General features: G+C 44.9%; 1 protein-coding gene across 1 annotated transcript in view; it reads left to right on the forward strand.

The window, feature by feature from the left end:
• The first annotated feature begins 297 nt into the window (after positions 1-297).
• The window catches only part of Vopp1 (VOPP1 WW domain binding protein), a 119,363-nt gene continuing 106,999 nt past the window's right edge, over positions 298-12,661 (forward strand). Inside the window, exon 1 of the mRNA XM_008827549.3 lies at positions 298-468. Within this exon, the coding sequence (XP_008825771.1) occupies positions 415-468 (54 nt within the window). The 5' untranslated portion in view covers positions 298-414. The remainder of the gene's footprint in view (positions 469-12,661) is intronic.

Raw genomic sequence — 12,661 nt, forward strand, 5'->3', positions numbered from 1 at the left:
GGGAAACTTCAGGAAGACCCAGAGTAACCGCCTTTTTGTCCTTCCCTCCCCGCAACATTGTGCCCTTTCAAAACCTTCCTGGAACTAAGGAGCGACGTAGCAGTCCCCTGCGGAAGAGAGACACCCTGCAGCTTTCCTCCACCCGCAGGGTCTGCCACCCCGCCCCCCGCGCCAGGCGCACCCCGGCACGCGGTTCTCCCGGCGCTCAGCCCCCATCCCGCAGCGCTCAGAGCCCGGGAGCGCGCGGCGAGGGCGGAGCGCGGCTAGGGCGGCGCGTCCCCGAGTCCCGCCCGGTGGCCCCGCGTGCCCGGCTGGCTGCTGGAGTCCGGCGGCCCAGGGCGCGGGGACGCGGCCGAGCCTGCGGTGCGGCCGAGCCTGCGGTGCGGCCGGGCTTTCGGGAGGACTCACGGAGCCATGAGCTGCGGGCTGGCGAGGGCGGCGGCGCTGCTGCTCGGGCTGCTAGTGCAGGTAGGAGCCGCCGCTGCCGACGCCCCGGGTGCGCTGGGGGCGCGCACCGTGCCGGAACCGCTGTCCGCCGCTAGCCTGGTCTGCGGTGCGCCGGGGTGGGTGCTGGGCGCGGGGGCCTGGAGACAGGGGCTCCCTGGGATCCGGAGACAGGGGTTCCCGGGACCCGGAGACAGGGGCTCCCCGGGAGCTGGAGACAGCGGCTCCCCGGCCCGACCTGCTCCTTGGCCTCTCCCGCACCCCGTCTGGGACGCTGATTCCCGCCGCTTCTCGCTCGGGTGGCGCCCCGGGGAGTGACCTTTGTGCGTGTCCACACGCGTCCCGGCCGCCCAGGGCAGTGGGTCCATCGGGCGGCTCACGCTCCTGGGTCGGGGTGCGGGGTGACCGCGGCAGAGGAGGAGGGCAGCGAGAGCGACAGGAGCGTGGCAAGGACCTGTCACTGGGAAACAGCCAGCTCGCAGCTGGAGGGTGTCTGCTTTTGCAAACGAAGCGCGGGCCTCTGGATGCAGAAGCAAACCGCTTGGACTGCTCGGTGTTAGGTGGGCTGAGCTGAAGCCCAGGAGCTCTGTGGGTGGAAGCCGGTGTCCTCAGTCCTGGTCCACCAGCGGCTGCTGAGGTTGAACTGTGATATCCTGTGACGCGCGCATCCCTTCCAGCTCCACCGAGCTCATTCTGAGGTGAGGGAGTGGAATTCTGGTGTGTAGGGTGTGCTTAGGGGTTGTTAGCTCCCTGTTCTCAGTTTCACGGTTTTGAGAGGATTTTGCATTAATAGTGTCAGTGGTAATGGTAAGCCCCTGTCTATTTCAGTCCTGTTCTAGAGAGTTGTGAAACTCCTTAGTAGCTGAGATGAGTAGTGCTAGAAATGACATCTTTTTCCCATTAAAAAGTTAATTGCTAAAAATAAAACGTTGAAGGAAAGGCTATGTTCTTTTGAAAGAAACGTTGGTGGAAAAATTCCTCCTTGCTCCAAATTCTAAAATAGAGCAAAGATTTCTTCCTTAGAAATATTCCCTCTTCCTGGGTAGTTAATGTTTTTGAAAAGTGCCTCTCCCACTTACATTCTATCCATTTGGTTAGAATTTAGAATTTTAAAACCTTGGTTTATTGTGACACATGCCTTTAACTCCAGCACCTAGGAGGCAGAAGCAGGCAGTCCCCTATGAATTGCAGGCCTGCTGGGGCTACAGGGAGACCCTGTCTCAAAAAACCAAAACCAAAAATCAAAACAAAACAAACAAACCTTACAAAACAAAAAAGGCAGTAAAATCAAACCCTCTGTGTGGTGACTCACCTAAGAGCTAGCACAATAGAAAAGTGAATCAGAGACTGCTATCTACTTAAAAATAAATGTGTGCTCACCTTAACACATCACTGCCAACTTTTGTAATCCTGAAATCGTGTTTCTTGACACAATTATTTAGCATTCCCTTGTTTCTGTGCTTGTGTCTCCTAGGCCCTCAACATGGTACTGTGCCTTGTATGTATCCTACAGGGCTGCTTCAGATCAGAGGTTGCATATGCTAGGCAAGTACTCTCCCAGTGAGCTGCATTCCTGAATTTTTAAATCAACTAATTAAATTTTTATTCTTTTGCTTAGGTGCTGGAGATTGAGCCCAGGGCCTCTCATGCATGCTAGGCAAGTGCTCCATCCAGCCATAGTCCCCATGTTTTAAAGACAGGATCTCCCTATATAGCCCAGGCCTCAGCCTGCCAACTGCTGTGATTACAGGGACAGGCCGTCATGTCTGGTTGGAATTTTATTGTCTTGGTAGGGAATTAAAATCTTGTTTGAAGGTATAAAAGACCTCAAAGGCAGAATTCTTATGCTTCTCAAAAAACCCCAAAAGTCCACTATCCAGATGTAGGTAATAATTGTATTCTGTGGAGATGGTATGGGGAGCCCACTTAACACATGATGACTGTCCTGAGTACCTGCTTTGTGGTGGAGAGGTGTCTCTCTGAGGAATTAAGAACATTTCTTTATAATTTACCCCATGAAATTTTAATGTGATACTTCTGTTTGAGATTTTTCATCTTAAACTGATTGCTTTGAATGTATTAAATTTTGTATATGTATGTGTACTTTGCCTGCTTGTATGTAAGTGCACCCATGCCATGCGATGCCTGAGGAGGCCAGAAGAGGGCATTGGGTCCCCTGGACCTGGAGTTAAGGATAGTTGTTAGTCACCATGTAGGTGCTGGAAACTGAGCCCGTGTTCTCTGCAAGACGGCAAGTGCTCTTAACAGCTGAGAATCTCTCCAGCCCCCTTTGAATGCATCTTATCTGCATATTTTTGATGCTTTTAAAGTACCAAATCCCATGCTTGAATGTGCAGGTACAGTTGTAGAGCACCTGAGAAAGCAAAGGTTCTCTTCTAGTTAGTGCATTAAAACAGCTGCAGGAGGCATTCGATGTTTCAGCCTCTGCCTGGTGACTGAAACCAGGGCACTTGGTTTTGCCTCTTTATGTTTCTTGAGATGGTTTCAGTATGTAAATTTGTATTGTAGTTTATAGTAATCATCTGGAACTAAGACTGTGGCAGTGGGTGTTCCATTCCTGCCCTCCGGTATCATCCTTTCCCCAACTGGTGTCATCAAAGATCAGATGCAGAAGTTTTACTAGCAAGGCATTCGTGAGAGAGAATATAGAGTCTGGAGAGGGCTTTCCTCTCCTGCCTTGACATTCTTCTATAGAAATTATATGTTGGGGGGCTGGAGAGATGGCTTAGCGGTTAAGAACACTGACTGTTCCTGCAGAAGACCCGGGTTCGAATCCCAGCACCCACATAGCAGCTAACAACTGTCTGTAACTCCAGTTCCAGGGGATCCAAGAGCCTCTTCTGTTCTCCTTGGGCATTGCATGACATGGGTACACTTACCTACATGCAGGCAATACATGCATACACATAAAAATAAATAAAATATTAAAAAAATAAAAATACAAAATATTAAAAAAATAAAATATTTTAAAAAAGAAATTATATGTTGGGTGTAAAAATGCATATTTTTATTTAGTGAACAACATTCATAAAGTATCTTAATCTGTTGCCAAGCACCATCTAAACACTTTACAGAGATGCCAGTTCACAAGTCCTCAGCAATTACTCTCACATTTATGGTTATTTCAAATCGGAGATGTTACAGTTTGTCCAGTCTCACTACTGTTAAGTGTGAGGGGCTTGAGATAGAAACTTAGGGAGTTTTGTTCTTTTGTGCTCTTACCATGATGGTCTCCTTCCTCTCCAGACTCTGCTTACATGGGAATATGCTTTAGCCTAGCCAGGGGTCGATTTGCAGAGATGTGTAGTCCAACATATAGGTCAACTACCAAAACCCTTCTAGAAACCCAGTCACTAATTTAATTTCTAATTTAACACTCAAATGTGACATTTTGGAGAGGGAATTTAGGTGTGCACTGGACAGTGAACATCTACAGGAACAGCCCAGGAGACCTGGTAGTTGTTTACTGGATATTGTGTTGGACGGCTTTAGTTGTCAACTTAATACACCTGGGTAGAGGGAGCCTCAATTGGAGAACTGCCTCCATTGGACTGGCCTGTGGCCATGTCTGTGGGGTATTTTCTTGATTTTTGAGTAATGTGGGAGGGCCCAGCTCAGTATGGGTTCTGCCACCCCTGGTCAGGTAGGTTGTCCTGTGTTGTATAAGAAAGCAGGCTGAGCATGGGACAGGGGAGCAAGCCAGTAAGCAGAGCTCCTCCATGGCTGTGCTCCAGATCCTGCCTCTAGGTTCCTGCCCTGAGTTCCTACCTTGGGCTCGCTAATGAACTGTGACCCAGGAAATGTAAGACAAATAAACCCTTTCCTCCCCAGGTTGGTATTGGTCAGAGTATTTTGTCACAGCAATGGAGAAACAAACTAGAACAGATGCCTAGGGCAGGATTCTAAGCAGGAACAGGCAACCAACAGCACCATCCCATCCCAGGAAGGCATCTTGGAGTTCATTTCCTGGAACTACTTCCTCCCCTCCACTTGTCACATCGGGTTTCCTGTGAGTTACATAAGCAGCTGTTGAGGGCCTATATTTTCTGCTCCCCCTCCCCCTGTCTCTGTGCCACCTGCTTAAATACAAGGAACGTGGGTGGGAAATGTAGCTGATTCTATAGGTTGGCTACTGTCTCTGGTTCTGCTCTATGGGAAAAGCCCAAAGCCCTTTTGAGTCCTCAGGTTCCAAGGTTTGATGCTTCAGTTTTGCTGGCTGGCAAGAGCTCCTGTCAGCAGTCCTCGTAGGAAGACAGAGCAGGCAGCCAGTGCTTAGTAGTCCTGGCGAAATAATTCCCAGTGGCCTTCACTGGACCATAGCAGCACCTTGGAAACAAGCCAAACACTTGGTTGTATGTTGGTTGAGACTGGGGAACAAGTAGACCCCAAGCACATGGGCCTTGTTGGAACTTCTCATAGCCCATTGTTTTCTAGATATCTTTACAACTCTCTTTTTCTAGGAGTTAAGTTGGTGACGCTTTTGAAATATATTTAGTCTTAATGAAAAGGGCTCTATCCTTCCTGACATAAGCCCTAAAAGCTATATTTAAAAGTTTATTTATATGTGTTACTTATTTTTACTGTTTTTTTTTTTTTTTCTGTTGTTGTTTGGGGCAGTCTTCAGGGGTGGCCTTGTGCATGCTAGGCAATACCACTGAGCCAAACACTCCCTAGTATATTGTTAACAGTCACCAGTGCAAGTCTGTCAGCTACATTCACTCACAGAGGATATGAACTCACACTGTGGATGGAGCCAGCCTTAATATCTCTCTGGTCCTTCCCCAGCACCAAAAGCTGTACGCTAAAGGAGGCTGCCTTTTGCGTCAAAGCTGTTCTGCAAAAAGTCAGGTGATCTTGTACTGGAAGAAGGGTCATCTCTAGGAGACAGAAATTGGGGAAGTGAAAACTGTCTTTTGAAATTAGGAAAATAAGACGATTACTGAGAAGTTTTTCTATAGTACTGTGTATTTTGATGCTTGGGAATCTCAAACTTAGAACTAAGTTATATTTCATGGGGATGACTGTGGCCAGATGTTCAAGGAAAGTCAGGAGATGTTTGAGCTGGGCCTCTGCTTGTCTTTTACCTTCCTTGAGATTGTGCGGGTGATAAAAGCTGACTGGGTGTAGGGGTGAGGCAATGGCGACTCCAGCAAGGACAGGGTTAGAGTAGTGGCTGGCCAATTAATTAGGTCCATGGTGCATGTAATTCTACAGCACTAACTTTTTTTTTTTTTTTAATCACATCCTCTGTGAAGCCTTTGAAATGTTACCACCTCAGCGAGGCCTGTCTTGACCACCCAAATAACTTCCATCCGTGTGCCTTCCCAGCCCGCCTGTCTCTTCCCAGTTAATTCCTTCCCTTTCTAGTACACACCAGCTTCAAAATAGGATGGGATTTACCTTTCACTCTAAAAATAGCTGTTTTAATACTTTTTCTTAGCCATAATATCCTAGGAGACTGGGAATGTAGCTCAGTGGTAGAGTGTTAGCCTAGTATGTGCGTGTTCTTTTCTCAGCACCATCAAAAATATGTATAATGCTGGACCTGGTGGCACATACCTTTAATCCCAGCACTTAAGAGGTAGAGGCAGGTGGATATCTGTGAGTTCCAGGCCAGCCGGGGCTACATTGTGAGACCCTGTCTCAAAACAAAAACAAACCAACTCACACACACACACACACACACACACACACAGTGCTTGAAACACAATACTCAGTAAATATTTGAACAAGTAAATGGATAAATGGCTAAGTAATCATGAGGAAGGACCTGGGCTAAGGCAGGAGGAAGGTGATTAGTTACAGGCTCCAAAGAGGGGGCCCCTGTCCTAGGTCAGAAATACGTCAGAAATAGTTCAGGCTCAGTACTGACTACTGAAAAGAAGCAAAGCAAACTTTGTAATAAAGCAAGTCACATGATTTTTTTTGTTTCCTAGAATGTATAGAAGCTATATTTCAATCATAATGTAGTCTATTACATATGCATAAGGTCTTAAAAATAGTGTGTGTTGAGGACTGGAGAGATTAAGAACACTGGTTGCTCTTGCAGAGGACCCAGATTCAGTTCCTAGCACCCACATGGTAGCTAACGATCATCCATAACTCCAGTTTCAGGGGATCTGACTTCCTCTTATGACCTCCATGGGCACTGAACAACATGGGTGCTCTTACATACATGCAGGCAAACACTCATACACATAAAAATAAATAAAAAATTTAAAATGTGTGTCTCTGCTGTAGTTTGAATCTGGAATGTTCCCTGAGGCCCACATGTTAAAGACTGGCATCTTAGCTTGTTATTGGGAGGTGATGAAACCTTTTGGAGGGAGATTCTAGTGGGAAAAAGTTAGGCAATTAGAGTGGTGCCCTGGAAGGAGGTGTTGGGCACTGGAACTTCTTTTCCATTTCCCAGCCACTGTGAGATTACCTTCACCATGAACAGGCCCAAGAAACAGGGCTAAGTGGTCATGTACTAAAACCTGTGAAACCATGAACTGAAACAAACCTTTCCCCTTTTTAAGTTGATTTACCTCAGGTATTTGTTACAGCAACAGAAAATTGATGAAAAAATATCTTAATCATAAAATACTCTGTTTCTAAAAGATGCTAATAACCACTTGAGAGGTATTGGGAAACATGGTATTTGTGAAGTGTAATGTCTGTACTCCTGGGTTTGCATCTAATCTGTTTGAATATTTCTAGTTACGGAAACTTGCTCTATTTAAGGCAGAGCATCAACTTTGGGGGCAACTTTATGAAAACTTTCTGCTGTATTGGGGGAATGACAGCATCATTTCTAGCTGGATCTAGTTCTGCACTCCTTTTAGTTTATTGTTTTCTTCAGCTTTCTAGCTTCAGTGCTTAGCAGTCAGTTCTAATCCGTGCTGACAGTAGTACATGGCAGCGGGTATTGGTTACCAAGGGGGAGAGTTTGCTGGTGACTCTCGTTCTCTGTGTCTCCTGGACAGATGTTCTCATAATATATGAACAATTTTGGAGGCTGGAGGGATGGCTCAGCAGGGCAAGTACTGTTCCTGTAGAGGACTGGAGTTTTGTTCCAAGAAGTCATGTGGTACAGCTCACAACTGACTGTAACTCCAACTCCAGGGGATCTGACATCTGGCCTTTGTGACCACTGCACTCACAAGCATAAAAAATAATAAAGACAAAACCAGTCTGGTGACCCAGCTTCCAGAGCCAGAGGCAGGTGGGGCTCTTGAAGTTCCAGGCCAGCCAGGGCTGCATGGTGAAACTCTATCTCAAAAAAGAAAAAAAAAAAAAAAAGGTGTGGAAAGTTGACTTAGTGGTAAGAGCACTGACTGCTCTTGCAGAGGACTCGGGTTGAATTCCCAGCACCCACATTGTGGCTAACAACCATCCTAACTCCAGTTCCAGGGGATCTGACGCCCTCTTCTCTCCTCTGCAGGCATTGCACAACATGGGTGCTCTTAACACACATGCGGTCAATACAGTCATACACATAAAATTAAAATAATAATTACATGAAAGATATAGAACATTACTTATTCTTTTGGCCCACACAGTTTTGTTGAGCCTTGTGTCAGTGTGTGTACTTGGAATCCCCATCTCCCGTATGGCAGGTTGCTGTATTTCTTTAAATGCCGGAGGGTCATGCTTCCTGAAGCCCACTCCATGGATGCACTTGTGAATGTTGATGGTGAATCTTGGGTCACCACCTGTCGATGGCAGAACAATCCTTCTTCTCCCACCCAGCATTTTGGAAGCCATCTAAATGCAGTTGACAAGGAGGCTCTAAGAAAACAGAGGGAAAAATCTAGGCTAAGTCCTCCCTCTTGGCTTGTCCAGGGTTTGAGTAAGGTGGGCTCATTACCCTATATTTTGCCTGTTCGGATACCTGGGCCTGAAAATCCTAAGTAAGCCCAGTCATTTTCCATCCCAGGCACCCCAAGCCTTTAAGTGCGGTGCAGGCCCTCAAGTCCACATCACCCAGAAAATGCAGGGTCTCCAGCCAGCTTAGAAGAGATCCCACGGTACCTACCAGCACAGAGCTCGGGGAGGATGGAGCCAGGTACCTCCTTCTGAACTCGACCTTTGTAGCAGTATCACCAGTACAGTATCTCTGAGCATAGCTGGCAGGGGCCTGGTGAAGCACTTTGCCAGACCCCATTTTCTTGTGTCATTTCTAAGTGGTTTTGAGTCATCTCACCACCCTTATAACTGCAGTTTGACCACAAGCTGAGCTAGACCGTTAGCAGGGACTCATTGCCTGAAAACAGCTGGTCCTGAGTGAAAGCCACTCAAAGCAAGTTTACCATTTGAACCAAATTCAAAATGCCATCATTGGTAGTGGGAAAAAATGTTGATCAGAACTTTATTTTGAAAAAAAAAACAGTATCAATTATAAAAATATGGTAATTTTGTTCAAAGTGTTCATTTTAGAATGAGTAAAGTTTATGAGAAGAGCGTCATTTTCCTGAAAAAAATTCCGTGATCTATAATAACAGAATCTTTGCTTGACTTTAGTGGCATTTTATCAGTGAGGGAACCCTATCTGTCTTGTTATTTGCCCTAGTTACCAACCCCCACTCCCTTGATAGGACTCCTTCCAACCTTTCTTAGTCTTTAATATCATTCTCCTTAGGCCCCAGTTAGGCTGTTCTTACAGAACTTCACCGCCAAATTCTTTTATCCTTTCATTGACATCAGGTCTTTGTGTTCGGTATCTTTGTGAGGTCTGACAGTTAACTTTGCTGTTCATTTGTGTTGTACTTTCCTGGGACCCTGTGATCCGAGTTTGATTATAGGGTTAAATGTTAGTGGGGAGTGAACTGTTTTAGAAAGGAAAAGTTCACTGGTCAGTACATTCTGTCCTGAAGCCTTTGGCTCCTAATTCTTCCCCACGGGCACTTACACAACAGCCTGTACGTGCAAAGTGACTGACACTGTCACAGAACTTACCTTTGTTTTTAGGCTGTTAAAACTGTATTAGTCTGTAGTCCCTCCTTCCAGCCCAGCTCCTGAAGTAGAGACCCACACTGAATAGCAATAGAATGCCACTCATTTTACCATGTGCTTCTGCACACGGTGGGCATAGAACTGTTTATTATTTTTTAAAAGTGTAAACTGGTTGTATTTCATGATCATTTATCTGTCTTCTTAAGCTTATTAAAGTCTATCTTCATATGATGTTTTAAAATCCAGATAGCATCTTTATTTTGTGCCATAAACATTGGTTACCATACCATTATTAGTTTTATCCGATTGATTAATAAAAATACTGAGCAGAGTGGAGTCAAACATGAACATGGGGACTTTTTTCTGAGCTATTTGGGGATTTTGATTAGGAGAAAAGCATAGCCTTAATTTTATGAAGTCAGAATTCAGTTTTACTTACTCGTTTTGAAGCGTTTGGTTGTGTGCTCTTGGTGAGAAGGGATCAAGGAAAGGAGTCTTCCATAAAGCCCTTGTATTTAGTGATTGATCAGACATGATGACTGCTTGTTGGGTTAAAGAGTCAGGGCTTAGTGAAGACAAGGAGGAAGTGGGTGTACACACACATGTACACACACATGTGCATATATACTTTAAGCACAGCTGTTTACTTCCAAGATTTTTGATAAGAGAACAGTGTCATACATCAGAACAAAGAGATATTATTTTATAAATGAGATTTGAAATTGATTAAATACTTGCTTGGGGCACAGGAGATATCTAGGTGTTAGTTAAGGCTCCTCCTGTTCAGATGGCAGTGTGATCATTTGATGTAGGGTCTTGGTTCATTGGGAGTTAGCTGGAAGAATGTAAATTATGGATTTAAGATCTTACAGACTCAGTTGATTCACCTTTAAAAAGAGAAATGTTTTGGCATTGACAGTATTTTGGAAAATCCCCACCTGGAGTTTAACTGGTTCAACAGGTTGAATTAAGAGATTATGAGTAGGGGCTGGAGAGATGGCTCAGAGGTTAAGAGCACACACTGTTCTTGCAGGAGTTTGGTTTCCAGTATCCACATTAAACAGCTCACAGTTGCCTGTGATTCCAGTTCCAGGGGTTTTAATCCCCTCCTTTGTCCTCAGTAGGTACCCATACTCATGTGTACCCCCATAGATATATACATATACACATAATTAAAAATAAAACCTTATAAATAAATGAGATTCTAAATATTACCAAGTAAGGTCATGCCCAGGTCTCTGCCAAAATCAGCTGCTCATCTTAAAGAGGGAGCTACAGTTAACCCTTTATTTGAAAGTTGCATTTCTGGTAAATTGTCTGTGTTCTAGTAAATAAATTCACGCCTGTTGTGATTTTGACTGGATCTGGAATCCACCGAAATACAAGCTGCTGAGCACTCCTGTGAGGGATTTTCCTGATCAGATTATTTGAAGCAGGAAGACTTTAAACGTGGCGGCACCTTCCTATGGCTCCTAGGAAGACAGGACATAGAAGCAGGAAACTGCCTTTTGCCTGCTTGCTTTCACTCTAACTGGCAAATTTATCCCTCCTGTTGCTGAGGTATTTCTTCGCCAGTATTAGAACCAACTTCAGATGTCAGTGTAGACTGAAGACCAGCAGCTCTCCAGGAATTCTCCAGGCCTTCTGTCAGATTGGGACTGCTGAGGCATCCAGTCTCATTGAGCAACTGTGATTCTCGGCCTCTCCAGTGTGGTGCAGCCATTGTTGGAGTGCCCAGACCATAGCGTGTAAGCCAATCTAATAAATCTGTTCTATCAGTTCTGTTCCTTTAGTGAACCCTGACTATTATACCCACACCCATGCAAGCAACCCTAATTAAACTCAGTGGGTCACGAAACAACACACAAACAACCCCAAACCAGCATGAAAGGAGGTGTGTGTGTGTGTAGGGGGCTTATTGGGAAGAAGGGTCTCAGAAGGAGTAGAAGGGGGACAAGACAGGCAATAGGGGTCAACGTGATAAAAATAAATTATATACATAGGTGAACTGTCAAGGAATAAATTTAAAAATGTTTAAAATAGGGTATGGTGGTGCATGCCTTTAATCTCAGTATTCCAGAGGCAGAGGCATGCAGATCTGTTGTGAGATTGAGGCCAGTGGTTGGATTAAGGTATCTGGCCACACCTTTCGATAGCCAGGGAAAGGATGATTATGATTGTTATCATCCCTGGCTCTTCATTTCTGCCTTGATTAAAACAGTAAAAGCAAACTAGCCTTCTCTCCCCTGAGACATCATTTGGAGAGCTGAGCACAAAACAGCAGCTAGCTAGTCAGGTAGCGTGTTTGCTTTTAATTGAGCACACAGGTGAATGTCACCCTGTAGTTGGCCATGGTATCTCTTGGTGTTTTATGATTTGTTTCATCATCAACAAAAGAATCAACATAGATGGTGTAAGACAGTGAGACTTTGAAGATGATAAGATTGCCTTTCTGGAAGATTCTGGTTTCTAGTTCTTCCTTCATTCACAAGAGTAGAAAAACCTGACCCAGGCCCCTGTACCCTAAGGGTATTTTTCAAGAAAATGAAAGTCTGCAGCCTCCTCTAGATAAAATCTGTCAACCTCAGTTCTCTGTTGCCCACAAGGTTAGTTCCAAAAGCTTCTACTAGCTTTAGAATCTTGTTAGAATTTTATTTCATTTCATCCCCTCCCTTCCTTCATTACTACTGGAACCCTTTAACATAGAGGTTGTCAATTTGTTTTGTTTTATATTCTTTTAAGAATTTTCCAAAATCTCTATCCTTTTACATAATTTAAAAATGAATATGCAACACTTTATCATGTTTCTCACATATTATAAATATATTCAATGCTAAATTATCACATCACTTTTAATGTACTCAGTGGAGTCTAACTACCATTAGCAATTTGATACTGATTACTATTTCTTAAGAATATATAGATAGGGTCTGGAGAGATGGCTTAGCACTGGCTGCTCTTGCAGAGAACCCGGGTTTGGTTTCCAGCACCCACTTGGCGGCTAACAACCTTCCATTAACTCCACTTCCAGGGGATCCAATGCCCCCCTTCTGGCCTCCATGGGCATTGTATGACATGGGTGCACTTAACATACATGCCGGCAATACGTTCATACACCTAACATAAAAATAGTAATGCTGGGCATGGTGGCGCATGCCTTTAGTCTCAGCAATTGGGAGGCAGAGGCAGGCGGATCTATGTGAATTCAAGGCCAGCTGGAACTACAGGGAGACCCTGTCTCAAAAAGACCAAAAAAAAA

The sequence above is a fragment of the Nannospalax galili genome, unplaced genomic scaffold (genome assembly GCF_000622305.1).
Source record: "Nannospalax galili isolate Female #2095 unplaced genomic scaffold, S.galili_v1.0 scaffold132, whole genome shotgun sequence".
NCBI classification, from domain to species: Eukaryota; Metazoa; Chordata; class Mammalia; order Rodentia; family Spalacidae; genus Nannospalax; species Nannospalax galili.